We start from the raw sequence: 23,068 nt of genomic DNA on the forward strand, positions 1-23,068 counted from the left end.
GTGAAAGTTGCCCCTTCCAATGGCAAATCAATAAGAAGGTGACCATCAATAAAGTTAGAGAACTGGGTCTTCTCCGAAGACCACCTCCCCCCTGTGGATCTCTCAAATGGAGACCGAACAGAATTGAAATCTCCACCTAAGCACCGAGGCAACGACCACAATTCCTAAACGTAGCTAAGTTCTTGTCAAAAAACAGGTCTATCACAATCAATAACGGGTCCATAAACTCCAGAAAAGACCCACTGAAGTTATCATCTTCCATCTGAAACACGCATGACAAAGAAAAAAACCCTTTTTCTAGAAATTCATTCTGGACATCCATCTATGATCCCACATAATAAGAATGCCACCTGATGTACCAGAGGCGTCCAACGCTTCCCAATCCACGAACCTACTTCCCCAAAGGCTTCTAACCACATCATCAGAAATAGAAGCCAACTTGGTTTCTTGCAAACAAATAACATGGGCATTCCACTTCCTCAAAGCAACTTTAACCACCTTTCTTTTGTCCGGATCATTTAATCCACGGACGTTCCATGTGATAATTCGTCTCTTCATTGAGAACCAAAAATAATCAGTGCCCCTCCTCCCTGCTTCCCACTTCTAGTCCTTCCTCTTTCTTTATTCACCCCATTCTTCCCTTCATAATTGATATTGGAAATAAGGTTCTTGACCTCCTGATCTCCTTTCCGATATGCATGTTTCCTATTATTAACAACTTTTGTGCTTTTAAAGGTCTCTGTATTATTGTTTCCTGCCACAATATCATGAAGAATGGTTTGTGTTCGAACATCATCCCCTTCCGAGGAGACACCCAAAGCTTCACTCACCTCGCCAATATTATCCAACACCCAGTCCATACCCAAATCGTTAATCTTCTCTAAGCAATCAGGGTGCACAGTTGCTAAGGGTTTCATAATGTCCACATCAGATTGATCAATATCCCAGGCAAGAGGACAAATCTGTTGAGAAGAAAGCTGATTAAAGTCCTCCCCTTTGCTTTCAGTACTGTTCTGATACAAGTTTAATTGCAGATTCAACTCTGTTCCAGGGTCATCCGTGAAATTTGTCATCAAATCATGACTGTAGTTCGTCCCAGTCAATGAGGGTAGACCATTTAAGCCTTTTAAAGCAACACAAAGCTTAAGTTCGTTAAGTAAATTCACGGCTAAATCATCTGACAGCTTAAAATGAAGGTCCCGTCCAAACAACAAGTACTTCCGGACTTGGTCATTGAAGACAATGACTCTGCAATCCGTGGAACAATGGCTTCAGAAAAACCCCTCTTTTGATCCAAGCGATCCTCCACACCACCTTCACCATTTCCCATCACCTCACACGAAGAAGGGGTAGAAGATGAGCTCTTGGAATGAGAAACAGAGGTCGAACTTGGAGAAGGAGAAGGAGAACGTGCTACCCATTTCTGTTTTTCAGTACAAGTCCATCGAGTACCCTGGCGATAGCTGAAACAACCGGCCGTCTCCACTTTTCTTTCTCAGTCCGACGCTGAAATGAAGAAGAGGAGAGAGTTTGGTTTTGGGCTTGAGTTTGAACCTGGGCTTATCTTGGATCTGGTTCGTTAAGAAAGGAAACAGAAAATGAGTTGGATCCTTTAAAAACTCGTCTTTTAGTGTGGGCTGGTTTTGGCCCAAAATCAGGCTTGAACTTGAGCCCATTCCTCCCAGACCCAAAATGACTTAACACTTTAGTTTGCCCATAACTCCTCCGGCCAGAATCAACTTTAGGCCAATCTGTGTGGCCCAGCCCAACCTCCTCACCAACCTTTGTAGATAAGGATAGGGACGAATCTGGAAGTGAGCCTCTACAAGCGCCACGTGTAAGATTAACCTTGTCAGCTGTAACGCGCGTGACCGGTGCGTGTCGTTTACTTGATCTTCCTCGCACCCATCCTTCCTCCGTCATATGATGAGGTCCGTCGCTGCCTTCAAAGCACCATACTGTCTTTACATCCTAGAAATGTAATTTTCACTCTTTCCCTTGAAATCCTGCATCATATCTAATCAAAAGAATTTCTTTACCAAAGGCAGCTTTTAATCAAATGAGCAGGAAAAGGGTGAAAATCATGACTAATGAGGTATGAATTTATATAAATTTTATTGTGGTAAGGAAAATTTCAATATATATACTAATCTGTTGGATCTTATATGCTCACATGTTCATCAGGTAAAAGATATCACCAGTCGCATACATGACATAAATCCATTTACAATTTCTTCCAACAGAATCAGAACATTTAGACAGAAGTAGAGGTCAAAAGGCCATGTAAAAAGAACACACATTTCAGCGTTTGTTGTCATGTCATACGTTTTGTACCAATTATGGATACAGACACTTTTCTATGCCCTTTTTGAACTGAAAATCACATTACACTAAGATTGCAATTTTTCCATTTTTTTTCCACTTCGTATGGCAAAGTAAATTAAAAAAAATATATATCAAAGTCAGATAGAACATCACAGGTTTAACCGCTAACTATAGAAGTAAAGCAATATCATTACATCATCTAAGAACTTTAACTTGTTCAACCACTTGCAAGATTTCAACTTCCCACAAGCAACAGAAACAAAGAAAATAGTTCTTTTTCTGTGGAAATTTTTTGGGGGCTCTCACTTGACGAGTTCAAAAACAATATATCGAGCTTAAACCAAGAGTTTCTGTGAGTTCACTCAGCTAGCTGCTGAGTCCGTGAAACAAGTTATTTTTTTATTATATAACAATTCTTTTGTGTATCATTAAATGGATATAAGACTTTCAAAATAATATATTACAAAAATATTATGAATTGTTCAAGAGCCAAACCAACCATTGTTCAAGCTCGGCTCATTTAATGAAGAAAGGTCATAGAAACTGTTCAAGCTCGCTTATTTACGTAATGAATGAACAGAAGCTGAGCCTTTAATGAGCTGACTCCAACTTGTTCTTCATTTGCAGCCCTAATAGACACACTTCCAATATCCAAGTAGACTGAAAATAATGCTTTGAACACATGCATGTTAGGGGAGATGCAATCCTTCTTTAGGACCAAGATATCTAAAGAATTAAATGACACTCATTTTGTCACCATTTCATGATTTTTCCTTTTTCTTCTTTTAGAGAGGAGATCCCCTCTTTGCTTCCTGTATCATTTCTCCTCTTAAAACAACGGTATTTTCCCAAACTGGACCAAAAAAAAACTGTGAACGACAAAAGAATAGACAGTTTCATCTTATTTATGATAGTAACAATACTCATCCCCACCAATTAAATATGATTTGGACCCAAGGATGCTTTTTATTGCAATGTGGTGAAGTAGACCCAAGGATGCTTTTTACTGTAATGTGGTGAAGTAGAACTACCAGATTATTCGACACGAATGAACTGAAATCATAAATAATTCGACAAAATGAACTGAACTTATGATGCATACAGCCTACAAAACAGAACATTCCCCCATCTATCCAACAAAAACTTGATTCTGGCAAGCAAAAATTTCAATCATCCAATTTTAGGTTACCTGAAAATTTCTGTGTCTACATAACTAACTTGCTATAAATACAACACTTGATCAAAGTTGAATGTAAAAGGCTCTTGTAAGCCACAAATTCTCATTAGCCATACTCCTAATTTATATTACAGACTGAATATTATATAAGTGGAAAGTAAATCAAATCACTGATCCTATGCCTCTAATAGGCACATGATGAAAATAATATCATATAAAATCAAATTAATATCAGATCAAATCCAATCCCTAAAGATACTCCCAATACAAATCAAATCGCTATATTTTCTCCCAATACTCCCCCTCATGATGGAGGGAAGATATCAAATAAGCCCAGCTTGCCAATACTAGAGTGAAGAGCAAATTGTCCTACTGACTTTGTGAACATATCGGCAAGCTGATTAGTGGAAGAAAAGAAGGAAGTATGGATAACTCCACATCGCACTTTCTCCCTGAGAAAGTGAATATCAACCTCAATATGCTTTGTCCTCTTATGAAGAACTGAGTCAAATGCAAGCATGATAGCAGACCGGTTATCACAAAAGAGAGTTAATGAACTAAATACAGGAATCTTAGCTCAGTCAATAGGGAACGAAGCCAGAGGATCTCACAAGTGCCATGAGCCATGGCACGGTACTCTGCCTCTGCAGAAGAACGAGACACAACGCTTTGTTTCTTACTTTTCCAAGAACTAAAATTGCCCCCATGAAAAGTATAGAAACCTGAAGTATAGAGGCGGTCAGTTAGAGATCTAGCATAATCAGCATCGGTATAACACGAGATAAGAGGTTGTGGTGTGGATTTGTAGAATAGACCAAGGGCAGGACTTGAGGTACCGAAGAATTTGGTATACTGCATCTACGTGTGAGGTCCGAGGAGTATGCATGAACTGACTCACAACACTAACCGCAAATGTGAGATCAGGTCTAGTGTTTGTTAGATAAATTAAGCGGCCAACAAGGCGCTGATAAGCAAACGGATCTGGAAGAAGGTCTCCAGACTCGGCATGAAGCCGATGCGTCGAATCCATAGGAGACGAAGCAGGACGACACCCAAGTATACCAATGGAGGTCTAATGTATACTTCCGCTGAGAGATCGAAATGCCATGCCTAGAGCTTGCAACCTCAATACCAAGAAAAAATCGAAGAGGACCCAAGTCTTTAACCTCAAAAGCATGCCCAAGGTCTATTTTTACCTTGTCAATGAAAGATGCATCATTTCCTGTGACGATTATGTCATCAACATATACTAAGATAATGGCACAACAATTTTTTGGACTACGACGGAAGAAGCATGTGTGATCTGAGTGACATCGAGTGAAACCCATAGAAATAACTACTTCACTGAATCAGTGAAACCATGCCTGAGGTGACTACTTCAGTTCATATAAGGATTTTAGAAGGCGACACGCTTTCCCAGAATACTCCCCCTGAAGCCAAAAACCAGGAGGAGGATCCACATAAATGTCTCCTATCAAATCCTCAACAAGAAAGGCATTCTTCACATCTAACGGGTGAAGAGGCCAAGAGTAGCAAGCCGCTAAGGAAATAAGGCGGCGGACAATAGTCAGCTTATGACGGAGGAAGAGTGGATAAGGATTCTCAGCAAAGGAGAGAAAGGGGTTATTGAAATTCAAGAGTGGTTGAAGGAAAGGGAAAGGCAATGAGCAGTGAGGTACGTGGGAGGAAGACGAAGGGGTTGCCACGCGCCAGATAGGAGCGTTCAGAAGGAGTGGAGTAAGGATCCAAGCGGAGCGCGTAGATTCACTCACACAGATTGCAATCCCTTATCTTCAATTCTTCGATCAACTGAGTGTTATGGGGTTGGTGAAAAGGTTAGGATGGCACGTGACCACTCTACCGTATCCAAACGGGCTGGGGAAGGTGGTAGGTTAGGCCGGAGGTTTGTAGGGCGGGCTCAAGCTAAGCCTATGTTGAGGAGGAAGTTTGAGCAGAGGCCCTCCAATCGGTGGACGGGCCAGGTGAGTGATGGGGTGAGGTATAGGGATGGGCTTACTCATGTGGGCCGGAAGATCGAACAGTATGGCCAACTTTATGGGCAAGATTTGGGGGCGTGGGGGTGGAATCGCATGGGCTACCTATGGCTAATGATTTTGGGCTTGTGGGGGATGTCTGTTGGGCTTGATGATGTACATTTGGGGACTCAGATGCCTGGCCAGGACCAATATGGGAGCAATTTTAGCGTTGTCTATAAACCATCAAAGAGGAAAGGTTTACAGTGAAGGGTTCTTCGCAACGATTTTCCAAGATAGGGCGTAAAGGACAAGAGGCAAGAGGCGAGGAATCAGGTGATTCTTTCCGACCACTACGTGCTATTGATAGGCAAAAGATGGTCGCGATTTCAAAAACAAAAATGGGTTGTAGCTGGAGGTGGTGGCCCAAGTATGTCCTCTGTGTTGAACCCGGAGAACTCTTCTCTCTCTACACATACTTCCTCTTCTTCTACTCCTTCTGGGGTGGTGAGGATAGTGGGTGAAAGGGAGGGAAGGGGGAGGCCACCATTGGTTCAGAGGCTTGGGACGGTACCTGAAGTGGATGGTGAAGGGAGTGGTCCAGATTTTTCAGTCAGGGATGATGGAGGGTATGAAAACTCAGTGGAAGAGAGCGGGTTGATCAAGCTGATGCCGAGTGCTACAAAACAAGGGAGTGCTCTTTTTAGTATAGGGTGCAGGTGTATGTTGATTGCTAATGGAGGATCTGAACGTTTGCGACCAGAGTTCAGCACAGGCAATGAGAAGGATGATCTAAGTGACAGTGACGTTGATGCAGAGCATTCTTATCCTTTATGGGACATTGGTGATGGGGGTGGAGAGAGTATGGTGGGATTCCATACTCCTTTGGCAGTGGTCAAAGATGGTCAGAGGACCCTTGAAGTTGGATAGCTTAGAAGATAACTGGTTTATGAAGGGTATCGAGGAGGAAAGCAAACTTTTGAGGCTGACTTGGAAAGGGTAGGATAAGTTAAGGAGCTGTTTCAAGCAATGGAGGATGAATGGGTGAGGAAGAAGGAGAAGAGCTTGCCTGTTTTTTAAGGGGTGAGAACTGAAAGGCCTGTTTTCTGAAGTTAACTATGAGGGAAGGAGTGGAGCAGGAGGAGTGGGGGAAGGAGGGGGAGTGGAAGACCCAATGGTTGTCAATGAAGATCAATATTGTGTCTTGGAACATTCGGGGACTAAATGACTTGAGAAAGAGGAAGGTGGTGAAGGCGTTGATTCGGAAATGGAGAGTGCATGTGGTTTGCTTGCAGGAGACCAATTTGGGTGTGGAGGAGGCCAAGGTTATGAAAAGTCTGCAGGGGGGTAGATTTGTGGATTGGGAGGTTATTGATGCGGAGGGGACTGCTGCGGGCATTGCTGTTCTTTGGGATAGGAGATCGGTGTCAAAGATTGATGTTTGGAAAGGGAGGCATTCATTATTATTACTTTTTCAGTTTGAGGAAGATGGTTCGAAGGGGTGTTTTTCGGGTGTGTATGGCCTATAGGTGATGTGGAGCGTAGAGAGATGTGAGAGGAGCTAGGACCATTAGAACCAGATGGGGGTTTCCGTGGTGTGTTGGGGGGATTTTAATGTTGTCCTTAACACGAGTGAAAGATCCTCTAGGGGTGTGTGGGATGGAGCAATGGTTGATTTCTCTAATTTTGTGGATGATAACAAGTTGTTGGATCTTCCCATGGTGGGAGGCGCATTCACATGGTCGAGTGGGCGTGATCCTCCTTTTTCTCGGCTGGATAGATTTCTTGGAGGAGAAATTTCCGGTTGTGTCTCAAGTGGCGTGTGTGCGGGCAATCTCTGATCATGTTCCTATTTTGCTTGATTGTGGAGGGATTAGGAGAGGAAGAGCCCCATTTAGATTTGAAAACATGTGGCTACGAGTAGGTGATTTCAAAGAAAGGGTCACGAACTGGTGGGGTGCTTATGATGTTAGGAGTAATCCAAGCTTTCAATTGGCATCTAAGTTGAGACACTTAAAGGGCGATAGCTGCGATATTAAGGTCTAGAATAAGGATGTGTTTGGGAAGCTGGAGTGGCGGAAAAATCAGCTCCTTATGGAAATTTCAGAGTTGGATAGGAAGGAAGGTGATGAGGGGATTTCCGTGTTGGAGAGGAGTAGAAGGGAGGAGTGCAAGGCTAAGTTTGAAGACACTATAGTGATGAGGAAGTTTCATGGAGACAGAAGTCGAGAGCCCTGTGGCTTAAAGAAGGTGACCGGAATACTAAGTTTTTTCACCGCTTAGCTAATGCTCATAGAAGAGGGAACAGCATTGGGAGGATAAGTTTTGATGGTGTTATGGCTGAAACTAAAGAGGAGATCCGGACAAGTTTTGTGGCATATTATCAGGAGTTGTTCACAGAGTCTATCTCTTGGAGGCCGGGGTTAGACGATATTGAGTTTGATACAATTTCTAACGAGGATAGGGTGGGTTTGGAAAGGCCATTTGGGGAGTAAGAAGTGTTGGAAGCTCTAAGGAGCTGTGATGGAGATAAAGCTACGGGTCCGTACAGGTTTACAATTGCATTTTTCCAAAAGAATTGGGATGTGGCGAGAGCGGATGTGATGAGAGTAATGCATGCCTTCTTTGAGGAAGTTTGTTTTGAGAAGAGTTTAAATGCCACTTTCATTACCTTTATACCTAAGAAGGGTGGAGCGGTTAAAGCTAACGATTTTAGACCAATTAGTTTGGTGGGCTCTGTTTATAAGATTATTGCGAAGATCTTGGCAATTAGGTTAAGGAAAGTTTTGGATGGGGTCATTTTGGAGTCTCAAAATGCATTTGTTGGAGGAAGGAAAATTCTTGACCCAGTTCTTATTGCTAGTGAATGTATTGATGCAAGAGTCAAGAGTGGTGAGCCGGGGATTGTGTGTAAATTGGATATTGAAAAAGCATATGACCGTATGAATTAGGTGTTCTTATTGTATTTGTTGGAGAGGATGGGGTTTGGAACCAAATGGAGAGGTTGGATTCATCAGTGTATCTCGACGGCTCATTTTTCTATCTTAGTGAATGGGTCACCAGCAGGTTTCTTCGCAAGTTCGAGAGGTTTACGTCAGGGTCCCCTTTTCTCTTTGTTGAGAGAGAGAGAGAGAAAAAATATATGAAAACTTATATGTTATTGAGTAAATACAATAATACAATGGTGTTTATATAGGAGAAGCTACGGGAGTAGGTGAGTGGAGAACAAAAAAACCCTATACATGGTAATTCTATATATGGTAATGAGAGGTAGGTGACAACTCATACAATATTAACTGTACACGTGTGACAACTCATACAATACTGTACAACACTCCCCCTCAAGCTGGAGAGTAAATGTCAATAACTCCCAGCTTGCTACATATGGAATCAATAGAGTTCTTGGGAAGCGCCTTAGTGAAGATGTCTGCTAGCTGTCTACCAGAAGGAACAAAAGGTGTAATAATCTCATTCGAGTCAACTTTAGATCGAATGAAATGGCAATCTACTTCAATGTGTTTAGTCCTCTCATGGTAGACTGGATTGCTAGCAATATGAATAGCTGCCTGATTGTCACAATGGAGAGGAATTAGGTACTAGACTGAAATCCCAAGTTCCTGTAAAAGAGTTTTCAACCAAGTGAGTTCACAGGCAGTGTGTCCCATGGCACAATACTCTGCTTCAGCACTGGAACGAGCCACAACTAACTGTTTCTTACTCCTCCAAGTTACTAGATTTCCTCCTATGCAGGTGCAGTAACCCGTGGTGGACCGTCGATCAGAAAGAGAACTAGCCCAATCTGCATTTGTATATCCCTCAATCCGAAGATGTCCAGAAGATTGATAAAGCAGACCACGTCCCGGAGCACCCTTGAGATACTTTAAGATCCGTACAACTGCCTCTATGTGAGGAACCCGATCATGAACTGGCTCACAACACTAACTACATTGGAGATGTCTGGACGAGTGATTGTGCGGTAAATAAGTTTACCTACAAGTCTCCGATACATCTTTGGATCATCGAGTGGGTCACCATCATCCACCTCAAGTTTTACATTAGTCTCCATGGGTGTAGCTACAGGTTTCGAACCAAGATATCCAATTTCCTGTAATAGATCAAGAGTATACTTCCGCTGAGAAAGACCAATGCCTTGCTTCGACTGAGCCACCTCAATTCCTAGAAAATACCGAAGTTTGCCCAAATCCTTAGTAAGGAAGCTAGAACTCAAGTGATGGATTAGATCTTGTATCCCATCTTTGTCACTGCCAGTGATAACAATATCATCTACATACACCACAAGAATCACAATACCACGTTTCGTTTTCTTAAAAAAGAGAAAGTGGTCAGCTTGGCTTCTGGTCATACCACAAGCTACCACTGCTTTACTGAACTTATCAAACCATGCACGAGGGGACTGTTTGAGGCCATAGATAGACTTCTTGAGATGACACACACACTGCCCCTTATACTCAAACCCAGGTGGTTGAGTCATATAGACTGTCTCATTAAGGTCACCATGCAGAAAGGCATTTTTAACATCAAGTTGATGAAGTGGCCAGTCTAGATTAGCTGCAAGAGAGATTATCACACGAACATAATTCAGTTTGGCCACAGGAGAGAACGTCTCAATATAATCAAGGCCATAAGTCTGAGTGTAGCCTTTAGCAACAAGTCGAGCTTTGATACAGTCAACGGTACCATCAGGCTTATGTTTAACAATGAAAACCCAACGACAACCAACAACCTGAGCAGCAAGGTTAGGAACAAGGTCCCAAGTATAATTCAATTTTAAAGCGTTTATTTCTTCTTCCATAGCTTTCCTACACCCTGGATGAGAAAGTGCCTCCTGTAGGACTTAGGAAGAGCAATAGAGGATAATGACAAAGAAAAAGCTTGAGAAGAGGAGGATAATTTATTATACGATACAAAATTAGAGATAAGGTGATTGGTACAAGACCGTTTACCTTTCCGAATAGTAATAGGTTGATCAAGATCAGAGTCCGGAGAGATGGAAGAATCTCCAAGCGTTCAAGCGACTGGTGGAAGTGGCAAGGCTGGGTTTACTAATTCAGTCGTTGGAACACGATTAACTACTCTTTTCCGGTGATGAGCATAGACACGAAGAGCTGATGGGATGTCAGAATAAAAAAATGGAGTTGGAAGAACAGACTCTTGAAGAACAGAGTCCTCCGGGTGACTGCCTTCCTGAGAATAATAAGGAACATCCTCAAAGAAAGTTACATCTGCACACACAAAATGTTTACGAAGAGTTGGACGGTAACATTTATATCCCTTTTAAGTGCGAAAATAACTTAAGAAAATACATTTGTGAACATGAGGATCAAGTTTGTCTCGTCCCGGGCTTAGATTATGAACAAAACAAACACACCCAAACACCTTTGGAGGAATAGAAAAAGGATAATTGTCAGAAAACATCATTTGGAAAGGTGATTTTCCTTGAAGGACCCTAAAAGGCATGCGGTTTGAAAGATAAGCAGCAACCAGAACTGCATCTGCCCAAAAATGCATTTGAATTGTTATGGCACGGGCGATAGCTAAGAGTGGGCCATTCTTCCGATCAGCAACTCCATTTTGTTGAGGGGTATCAACACAAGATGTTTGATGGATAATGCCCCTCAACTGAAGAAACTTTTGAAAAACATTAAGTTTATATTCAAGGGCATTGTCAGTTCTAAGAACAAGTAATTTTGCATCAAATTGATTTTGAATTTCAGCATAAAAGGATTGAAAAATAGAGAATACTTGAGATCTATCTTTAAGAATATAAACCCAAGTTAAACATAAATAATCATCAGTAAATGACACAAAATAATGAGCACCAAATAAACTAGTAGTACAAGTTGGTCCCCAACCAGCCGAATATACTAACTCAAAAGGTTTTAAACTTTTATCAAAACGAGACTTAAAAGTAGCCCGACGATGTTTACTAAGTTCGTAAGTAGTACAATTAAACTTAGAAAAATCAACTAAAGAAGGGACCTAGGCTCGAAGACTATTTGAAGAGGGATGTCCAAGGCGGTAATGCCACTGGTAAGCTGAAGAGGTGGAATGTAGAGCTGTCGGAACATTAGTTGGCTGGAAGTAGTAAAGACCATCCTTCTCAAAACCCCCACCAATCGTCTTCTTCGTCTCAAGATCCTGAAAGACACAATGGGAAGGAGATAAAGTAACTGAGTAATTTAAATCTAATATGATTTTGCGAACTGACAATAAATTGAATGAAAATTCAGGGATATATAAAACTGATGAAAAAGCAAGACCCGAAGTGCGGAAGGTACCAGTTCCATGAACAGGTGATTTGGCACCATTCGCTATAATAACAACCGATGGTGAGAAAACATGAGAAATATCAGAAAGCAGAGATGGGTTACCTATCATTTGATCGGAAGCCCCTGAATCAATGATCCAAGGTGTAGAAGACGAAGCATGGAGACACATGTTCCCTGAAGTACCGATAGTAGCGGTGGAGGAGGGTTGATTTGCACGCTCAAGCTTTACCTGTTTGGTACTGTTGATTGACCTGAGAAGATGGGATTCATAGTATCCATCACAAGAGCTGCCGGACAAATGAGATATAGTAGCAAGTAGGAGCCGAGATAAAAGAACCAAGATTTAGCCGAGATGAACCCAGGAAAAATTATCGAGGAAAGAGCCAAGGAGGGATCCGAGAGAGATTGCTGAGACGAGAACTGAGATCACCGAAGAGAGATCACCGAGAAGAGATTGAGAGAAAGCCGAAATGGAATCAAGATCGGAGTCTGAATAAGACTAAAAAAAAAAAAAAAAAAATTAAAGAGGGATCGATTTCCGCTTAGATACCATGTTGAAAGATAGAGAGAGAAAGAGAATATATAAAAACTTATATGTTATTGAGTAAGTAATACAATAATGTAATGGTGTTTATATAGGAGAAACTACGGGAGTAGGTGAGTGGAGAACTAGAAAACCCTATACATGGTAATTCTATATATGGTAATGATGTAGGTGACAAGTCATACAATACTAACTGTACACGTGTAACAACTCATACAATACTGTACAACACTCTTTATTATTGTAATGAAAGCCTTTAGCAGACTCACGAAAGGGCAGGGTTTTATTCAAGGCTTTTCGGTGGGGCGTGTGCCAAACCAGATTGTTACATCTCACTTGTTGTTTGCTGACGACACTTTTGCGATGAGTGTGTGAATCAATTGAGGCATTTGAGGTGTGTTTTGGCCTGTTTTCAAGTTGTTTCGGGGCTGAAAATTAACATTGGTAAGAGTGTGATTGTTCTAGTAGGGGAGGTGGATCATATTCATGATTTGGCAGCTATTTTGGGTTGCGGAGTGGAGGCTTTTTCGTTTTCTTATTTGGGGCTGCCCTTGGGCTCTTCCACGCCGAGAATTGCCGTTTGGGATCCAGAGGCGGAACATTTTCAAAAAAGGTTATCCGGGTGGAAGAAGCAATACTTGTTGAATGGGGTAAACTCACATTGCTGAAGTGTACCCTCTCTAATCTTCCTACATATTTTATGTATTGGTTTCCAATTCCTAGAACAGTAATTAGCAGACTTAACAAGATTCAGGCGAACTTTTTTTTTTTTTGGTTGTTGGGGGGGGGGGGGTTGGTTAGGGGAGGAGTTCAAGTACCATCTTGTGAAATGGGAGAAAGTGTGCACCCCTATTAAAAGAGGAGGTTTGGGACTTCGCAGGTTGGAAATGTTTAACAAAGCTTTGTTAGGGAAATGGTTGTGAAAGGTCCGTGCTTTGGAGGCGTGTTATTGCTTGTCAGTTTAGGCAAGAGGAGGGAGGTTGGATGTCTAGAGGTGTGTCTGCATCAGCAGGCATGGGTTCATGGAAAGGTACTAGGAGGGGTTGGGATGAGTTCTCTAAGCGGATACAGTTTAGAGTTAGGAATGGTCGTCATGTGAGGTTTTGGAAGGATGTATGGTTTAGGGATGTGGTGTTGGCTGGTAGGTTCCCTAGTCTCTTCAGGATGGTTGAGGATAAGTATGTTGTGGTTGCAGATTATTTTAGGCTAGAGAATGGGAGAGCTAGTTGGGATGTAAGATTCCGTAGAAATTTTAATGATAGGGAGTTGCTTAAGTTTACAGATTTAAAGGGATTAATTTATAGTCAAGTGGTGGAGGGGGGAGGAAAGGATGAGATGGTGTGGATGGGGTTCTAGAGGGGTGTTTGAGGTGCGGTTGTTTTACCAAATCCTAACGAATTCGATAAGCAACGGTTTCCCTTGGAAGGCTGTATGGAGGACTTCAGCTCCACTAAAGGTGGCTTTTTTCACATGGACAGCAGTACTTGGTAACATTCTTACTCTTAATAATCTCAAGAAAAGAAGCCAAATAACAATTAATTGGTGTTGCATGTGTAAGGAGATGGGCGAATCAGTTAACCATCTCTTGCTACACTGTAAAGTGGCAGCGGATGTTTGGAGTACGGTCCTGAATGTTTTTGGGGTTGACTGGGTGGTGTCAAGGAACACGATGGGTATGTTAGAGGCTTAGAGAGGGAGACCAATGGGCAGCTGGATTAGAAAAGCGTGGAGGGTTGCCCCTCTTTCTATTTGGTGGGGGCTATGGCACAAGTGGAACAGGAGATCTTTCGATGGAAAGGAGTTGCCGGTGTGGGTTATTAAGTTAAATATTTTGCATTCTCTTTATTCTTGGGTTAACGGGAAAAATTGTCCATCTATGAACAGCTTTTTGCATTTTGTTGACAACTTATCATGCGCATTTTGCGTCTTTTGTTTGCTTTGTTAAGGGTTCGCTCCCCTTTAAGCGCCTTTGTTAATATATATTTACTTATCAAAAAAAATTAAAAGCTTTATGAATGGTGTTAATTCATAAACAAAAGAATTCAAAGCATATAAAGTGTACATGCGTGCACCTCTCCAATTTCACACAGTTCACACTTTTCCACACACCTTTTATTAGATAACATTAGTATTTATAGACAACCCTAATGAGACTTTCCAAAATGACAAATAAGGAAATTACTTAGCAAACACCTTTTGAAAATTTTCACTATTTGCATTTGTCGATCGATACCTGTTCAAGGGTGATCGATCGAAGATTCCAGGTACTTCAATTGAACCCCACTGGAGTAAATCTTAATCGATACTGCTTAAGTGTCAATTGATCAATGCTTGAAACCTTTTGATCAACAGGCCAATTCTCACATTTTGATCAATCCAAAACTAACCCTCGATAGATCAATGAGTGCATATCATTTAAAAATGCTGCAAAACTGGTTTTAAGAAATGTAAAAATATGTTTATAGATGCTCAGGTAAGTTTATAAAATACTCGATTATATAAACATGCATGCATGACCCTAATACGGTGACGATGATTGTTGAAGTAAATTTACCTTTATCCCTTGTTTTGACAAAGTCGTTGAATATGTTCGTTGTAGAAGTAAAAGTCTCATCAATACATTCACTAACAACTAACCATCACTTCTAGAAAACTTATGGAGATCAATGGCAGAAATCTTTAAAGGTGTATAAAAGGCGCTAAAATGAGGATTCTAAGAGTTGAGCTGGCATAGGCTAGATAATATGGGTCCACATGGAGTTTGAATAATTGGGAGATTTGATCAACTTTTAATTACTTTAATTATGCTATTCGGTAAGTATTGATTACCTTAATTATTGGGTAATCCAAGGGTCAATTGATTGCCTCAATTATGAGGTAATCCTAGAGTCAAATATTGATTACCTCAATTATGGGGTGATTACTTTTATTATGTTAGAGTCAAGTATTGATTGCCTCAATTAGGGATAATCGAAGGGTAATAGGATGCTATAAAAGGGGTAAAATGTAATCTTGGTGAATCAGTCAATGAATAAATAAAAAAAGTCTTTGAGATTTCTTTGAGTGATTCACAAATTCTGAGAGTGTGAGGCCTTCTCTAGGTGTGATACCTAGGCCCTGTTGGAGTGATTCCAATAGGTTTTTTTCCAGTTATTTTCAATCCTTCTTCCCAACTAACAACTCTTAAACCACAGCCTTGTTTATCTGAATTTCCAGCCATAACTCTTATTTATTTCAACTATTCAAGGCTGCTCAATTGTCCTACATCAACAACTCACAGAGCTAAACATAGTCCAGATTCCATAATTACATCTTATGAGTTTTTTTCTACAAAATTTGCCAACCTAAGACTACAAACCTAACAGAAACAAGGAAACGGTCTCTCCACATGCATGCAGAGGTAAGGCTGCGTAGACCTGACCCTACCCAGGCCCCGTAACGATGGGAGCCTCATGCACTAGACTAGTCCTTTTTCTTTTCTTTTTTTTATCAGAGACATGCCAAAAATGTGTATCATGTTTTTCTCTGGAAATCATATCACACCAAAGAAGTATGAAGAACCATTCCAAGCGTTGTGGGATAAAAAATAATTATAATGATAAATAAATAACGCTTCTGTCATGAAATAATAAGGTTTAGTGAGCTATTCCTGATAAGCACTGAAAAGTGCGCATTTGAACCCTTAACCTTGAGTGTTTTAGGACCTTATTCTATCTTACTTTCCCGCTTTAGTTTTATTTTACGTTTTTCCCCTTTTCAGATGCTTAATCCCAAAATGAGCTAAATCAGCTGAATTAGAGCATTGGAGAAGATAATCCAAAGTCTAAAGGAAAGATAGAGCAAAGTGGAAGCAAAAAGATGGAAATTGTCTCTGTTCGATCGATCGAACCTTGCTGTAATCGATCACACTTTGATCGTTCCAACCCTGCTATGATGGATCGAAGCCTTGTCCTTATCCTCAGAAAAATTCCCTTTTCGATCGATCCAACTTCTCTATGATCGATCAAACCTTTTGATCTTATCCTCATAACTACTTTTGTCATTATCCCCATAAATATCTCAACCCATGTCCTTATCCAAATAAATCCGCCGCCAAGCTTCGATCGATCGAAGCAACAATGTGATCGATCGAACTGCCTCAACAACTGTGCAAAACAGAATTCAAGCCCAATTGAAGATGTGCTCGTGGTGCAATCATTTGGAGGTCCTAGTGCACGAGGTCTGACCATTAAGGGTGTCATTTGAGCTACCTATATAAGGGATTTAACCATTTTTGGTAAAGAGGTTGATTAGTTGGACAATTTTGGCAAGAGATTAAGGGGGGATTAGACACACTTTGGAAAACTCTCTCTCTCCATCTCTAGGGTTTCTACCAAGAAGACCAAGAGGAAGAAGATGAATACCTTGAGGGTTACAAGAACACATCCATGAGTGGCTAAATCATCCTCTTAGGGGAAAAGCCCTAGGCTTGTAATCTTAACTTTAATCTTTGACATTTTTGGGGATTCATGTTGTAAATAATGTTTTAACCTTGTGATTAAATAAATCTTGTGATTTGTATGGTTCAATACTTCTAATTAATTCTCTAGTTTATTTACATGTCTATGTGTCATTAAATTGACGGTTATGTCTCTACACTAGTTTCTCTAGATTTGATGCATGTCTATGTGTAGTTAAATTGAGAATCTAGTGATGGTTATGCATGATTATTATTATATTGGATACTCTTGTGAATTGATTTGATGGACTACGCTCATGTTTGATGGATTGTTCTACAACCCTAGTTAATTAGTTTAATTTTTTAATTTTCTTGTCTTAGTGTAATTGTAGTGTAATTGCATTTCAATTCGTAGATTAGGTAGACAATCGATGCTTGTGTATGATAATCCATGCTTTTTGGTTGCAAGATGTACATTTCTCTAGATTGTTGTGTGCTACAATTGTGGGTTTATTGAATGGTTAATGCCTTAACTTGATGAGTTGTACTACACCCTAGCTTAAATAGACAATTCACATTGTTTTGTCAATCCATGCTCATTGTTTCAATTGATAGCACACACCTGGTTTACAACTTTGAATACCCCCAATCTGTTAAAGACTAGAAGTTAAGAGGAAGAGCTTAGTGGTGATTCCTATGCCCTAAGACCTCTCTCCCATTCTCTACACCCTATTTACTTTAGCTTGTTTCTTTTGCATGTTCTTTAGTTTAATTGTAGTTTACTTTAGCTTGTCGCCACTGGTGCAGATGTGAGCCTCAAAACAGACACTTTGTGGAATATCAAAGTAGAAACTAAGTAAGGCTGCGGCTATGATAACTTGATTTACTGCTGAAAAATAAAGGTAAAGCTACTGCTATGGCTATAGCTACACTAAGCAAACTGAGATAAAAATATAGAAGTGCTGATTGTTGAGTTGGTCAAGGACCTTTTCTACTTTTAACTTCCTCTATTTCTAGCCGGATCTGATCTTCTAAAGGTAGTTTAACTTGCTTTAAGTGACTAACTTGGAATCGGCATGTGTCCCAGACTCCATGTTCTCTCCCACTTCACCAGATGAATAGGTTTTTTGAATGTGAAAACTGCTCAACTGAAAGGCAAAGCAGTGAGTTCCTTTTATCGATTGTGGCTAAAACAGTCTGACACATTTTGCCTTAACTAACTTCCCTCAAAGTCTTATTTCACCTTAATTATGATTCATTTCTCAATTAAATTGGTCTGCTCAGGATGTCTCATCATCATCTCAAAAATCTGTGTGTTTAAAACCCAAATCCTTAACTTTTGGATAATCCCTACTGATCTAGGTGGCACAATATGGCAGATGCCATATTTGGGTATGTGGGGACCTAGTCCACTAGTCCATGGCTTAACCCACGACACGTGGCACAGACCTTGCCAACTCAGCCACTATCTCATAACTTCTTCTTCTAACTAATTTATTTGAGCATCTTCAAGTGCGGCCCCAAGTGGGAATGAAGCTCCATCGAGGATCCCCAATACCCTGCACAGGTATTTTCTTTACCGAGGACCTCCTCTCTATGGATAAGCCACGAAGCCGTCTAATAATTAAGAGGACCTCCTCTCTATGGATAAACCTCTAAAATAAATATTCCAAGTAGTTTCTCTCTATGGATAAACCTCGAAGAGTTCCTCTCTACGGATAAACCTCGATCCACTGAGGAGTTCCTCCATGTTTTAAAACCTCGGAGGTGTCATGAAGACCCTCGAGGATCATCTTTGCGGTGAACCTCTATGAATGGTGTCTTGTGGTCCGGGCGCCCGCGTGGGGGGGGGGGGGTGGGGGGGGGGGGGGGGGGGGGGGGGGGGGTGGTTGTCCAAGAGTAACACCCTGCTGCAGCATCCTCTATATGGGACCCTAGGGAGTGCTTGCTTGGTGGCTGATGTTTGAGGAATACTAAAAGGGAACCACTGTGACTCAGACGTCGTGGAAACCCCTTGGCCTGTCACAAAGGAAAGAAGAGAAGTAATCTCCCCTAAAACAAGAAGGCTTCCAGTACCCTCGCATTTAATGCAAGACCTTCCTTGTCATAATCACATAATATGACCTACCCTTTCTCCCTCACCCTAAGAAGTAAGCAAGCCTTGAACAACTAAGAAGTCAGAATCTTACCTCTTTTGTGTTTTGCAGCCCACCCACTAAGAACAAACAGCCAATCCTCCGCGTTTGCAGTCTTTACCAAGGACAACTTAGTATAAAAAGAAGACAGATTGCTCATTTATACAACTACAACAACCAAAGAGGAGAGCTTTTAGGAGAGAGAACCAACAACTTTTATGTTCTAAGGGAGATTACAAAAGCTTTCCTCCCCTCTCTTCCTCTAAGACCCCTCTTGTGACAACTTGGACTTCCACTAGGCCTCTACTTGCTAGGGGTTTCATCATAGATAAAGTGATTCCTTGGTTTCTAGAACCTCACATCTACCGTCTATGTGGTATAAAGTACAAACAGAAGGGAATCCTTCAACAAGATTTATTTGGCTGAAAATTCCAGCTCAGTCCTCTTCCATGAACTTAAGGCTGTTTCTATGGAATGCAATTAGCTCAGAAGCTGCAAAAAAGGATTTCACTGTTACTACTGATTCTTAGCAACATGGTTTAGCTTGCCAACCTCCATCAATAGAGCTCCACGGAGGGTCAGGACTACTTTGAAGACAATTAGAACTACTGCAAAGAATTTCAACAAATGGATATTTGTATACTGAGAAATAAATACTAAATAGAACTGATATTTTCCAGATTTCTGCTCTATATGGTGCAGCCTGGTTTCTAACTTATTCAAAATTCCTCTCCTATTCGAAAAGGTAATTGGTAACAATGCAGTTTTATAAAAAAATTTAAATTATCTACCAGAAACTAAATAAATAAATAATACAGCACAAGTATGTCAGAATATACCAAAAGAACAGGAATTGAATAAAAGAAAGTATTGGGACTAGACATACATGCAAAGCTCTAAGCAAGAGAGGCCTCTCTTTAAGTATTTCCTTGAAGAATCTTTTAGCCTTGCTCAATTGCCCCATCATCTCATAACAAAGTGCCCTCAGAAGCCGCCATTCGACATTGTTCGGTTCGACATCAATCAACCTCTCCACGTAGTGCACAGCCTCCTCTGGCTTCCCTCTCGACATCTTCCCATACAAAACCACCTTCAATGCTTCAAGATTTCTTGGCTTATCCTCCAAAAGCTTTTCATACATCTCTTCCTCGTTTTTATCATTCAGGGTCTCACTTTTTTGTTCCATTCTTTCACTATAACTGCTTTTCTGAGCAGGTACTGCCATAACTGGTCGAGCACCGAGAGAACCCATTAGGATGAATGACCCAACTAGTAAGACCACAATCTTTTCAGTAAATAATTTGGAAATTTTCTCTTGGATTGAGGCGGAACAGCTTATATGGGAAAAAATCGAAGTGGGTTTGTGAAGAATGTGAAGTTGAGAGAGGGACGTGAAGGGATGAGAAGATTTTGGGGAAATGTGAAGCTTAGGAAATGGTTTGAGTTTGAGGTAGAGTGGTTTTTGTATGTGGGTTGAGTCAATTGATGATGGTTTGAGTTTGCTGTAAACATTGCGTTTTGGAATTTTGGTAAGCTCTAGTTGAGGGTTGAGTGAGAGAGTTTTGATATACAAAGAAGCCATTGAGAGAGGGAGACGAGAGTACGGGAAGGGGTGCTATCTTTTCTCCTCCCCTCGGCTTCGATATTTGCTTTTAAGAATACTTTTTGACTTTCTTTGTATTTTATCTTTATTCTATTTCTGAACAAAAAATAAAATAAAGACAAAAGTGCAAAAAAACCCTGCAACTGCTACAAAAGTGTAAAAATACCCCCCGAGACTCACTGTACGGCATATGTTGATTTGAAATGACCAAAATAACCTTATTTATTACATTATATATATATATATAAATAATAAAAAAAAAAAACCCTAATTATAAAATACCAATTATACCCCCATTGACTACTTAAGTTTATGTTAGAGAGAGAGACATACAGAAAGTTAGAGAGAGATGGAGGCACAGACGGTGGAACTGCGTTTACCGTGATAACAGATCCACGATGGACTGTGAAAGGATCGACAACCAAAGAGGATTCCGATGACGACGAAGCAATAAAGAACAGAGGATATGTTCTCGGAATAACTGAACGGTGATAACAGTTGTTGTGGATGTTGCCAGAGTTGAAGTACTATTTAGGAGACGATGGCGATTCGATGAGGATGGTATCGGTGGTGGTCTCGCTAGATGATGAGATGGTTCGTTGTCGTCTTGGAACAAATTGTGGGTACTGAGTTAGATAGAGAGAGAGGAGTGAATGAGTCGACTCAACTGGGACCATTAACAAACCCCTCCAATGCCGTCGGTGATGAGGTTAAAGTAAAGGAAAAGATTGAGGCGGCGATGAAAGACGAAGGAGACAAATTGGGACAACGGCGAAAGAGAATTCCGGCGAGCAATAGCTGGTTTTCTATATATATATATATATGTATCACCACTACCACCACTTTTACCACCATCATCACCACCCAATCTAACCCACGACAAAGCCAATCACACCCATGACGAACCTAATTGAACCAAGAGGAACCCCAAGTTAAACCCGGAAGCTTCATGCTCACCGCTCATGGCTATCTTCGGTTTCAACCGCACACTCAGTCCATCGGCATTGAACGTTTCAGTATACAACCATATACTCCCTAAGATATACTTCCACAATAGTGGTGTGGCACCAACTGCCACTTATGCCAAATACACATAATCAACTAATGTTTATATAATCTTTCCATGCTTCAACATATAGGGGTCCAGGACTTTCTATATATATATAAATAAATTTCATACAGAACTTTGAAAATCCATCAAATTTTTATTGTCTAGCAACACAAGCTAAGTTTTTCACCATAATTTAATATCTTATAGCTTCGCCCAACAGGGATCTGATTCCAAGAATAGCACACCCATCAAAGACTGATTGAAGGAAATTCTAACAATGGCCTGAATCAAAGGCCGATGGAAGGATGTTGTTAGGCGCTGAATGTTACACATTTTAGCCCCTTTATTTGCATGTTTTATTCTCTTAATAATAGTTTATTTGTGATTTTACATTGTTTTATTATTTTTATTTATTTCAAGGCTTTAATTGTAAAATCAGTCAAGACCAGTGATTCTGAGCTTTAACAGACATTCCGTGGGACCGAGCAATGTTGAAAATCCAAGTCTAATTATACTTAGAAAATAGTCCACAAGAAGCCACAAGTTGATAAGAATGGAAAGAAGAATAAAAGGAAAAATCCTTTTTCTAAAAAGGAAACTTTCACCAAAGTTGGTAACTTGAACCCGTTTTGGTATTAGCTGTATCTCTTTCCTCGAGTGTCAAAACGGCTAAATTCTCATATTAGTTGAAAGGAAATTTGAAGAGCTATAATTTTGTATTTCACGAGGATTCCCTAAAACAGCTGTTTACCTTGTCAAAATTGGCCTAAAAGTCTGTACGAATTTTGGAGTCCTTATTTGACAGAATTTCTATGTATATCTCCATATAAAAAAGGGAACTTTAAGGCTGATCTTTTATTATTTAAAGGGGGTTCTCTACAGCATTGGAGGAGGATACAGAGGAGCTTGAGGCTGAGATCAGAGGAGAAGTATTCAGAAGGAAGAAGAGATCAATCCATGGCGGTGAAGATGTCTTCCTCAACCATGAAGAATTCCACTCCAGTAATGCTTGGCTAAACACTTTGCTAGGGTTGTGATGTAACCCTAGCTTAGCACACTAGTTTGATTGTATTTAATTATTGGAGAAACAATTTTTATCATGCATGATTGTGTAATCTGTAGGGTTTTTAATTGAATTTTCAATAAGAATCGGTTTTAGAGTTTTAATTCAATTACAAATATTTTTCTATTTTGTCTTAGATATTTTAATCTTGTGATTGAACACAACTCATTCACTTCTTGTAGTTGTGAATGAGATGATTACACAATGGTTCTTATCTGAATATAATTTTAGAGATTTGATGGATTATGCCTAGAAAAGATAGACCATGCTACACCCTAGAGTAAAGTAAATAGGTAGATGGTTTATACCAATCGAAGATAGTCCATGCTTAACTTTAAATTATATTATTTTATAGCTGAATTAATATGTGCTTGTAGCCATGATTAATTTCCTATGCATGTTGTATGTTATATCTACAATAAATTGATGCAATTGATTGGTGGTGCGACGTTAGTGGTGAAATCATACC

At 40.4% G+C, this 23,068-nt stretch overlaps 1 protein-coding gene across 1 annotated transcript in view; it reads right to left on the reverse strand.

Annotated features, from left to right (window-relative positions):
- The window catches only part of LOC132267279 (protein SLOW GREEN 1, chloroplastic), a 35,533-nt gene extending 14,991 nt beyond the window's left edge, over nt 1-20,542 (reverse strand). Inside the window, exon 1 of the mRNA XM_059768404.1 lies at nt 19,769-20,542. Within this exon, the coding sequence (XP_059624387.1) occupies nt 19,769-20,464 (696 nt within the window). The 5' untranslated portion in view covers nt 20,465-20,542. The remainder of the gene's footprint in view (nt 1-19,768) is intronic.
- Nucleotides 20,543-23,068: the final 2,526 nt, after the last annotated feature.

Source organism: Cornus florida, unplaced genomic scaffold (assembly GCF_030987335.1).
Source record: "Cornus florida cultivar Cherokee Brave unplaced genomic scaffold, ASM3098733v1 CherokeeBrave_3.0.0_Hap2_Chr07, whole genome shotgun sequence".
NCBI lineage: Eukaryota > Viridiplantae > Streptophyta > Magnoliopsida > Cornales > Cornaceae > Cornus > Cornus florida.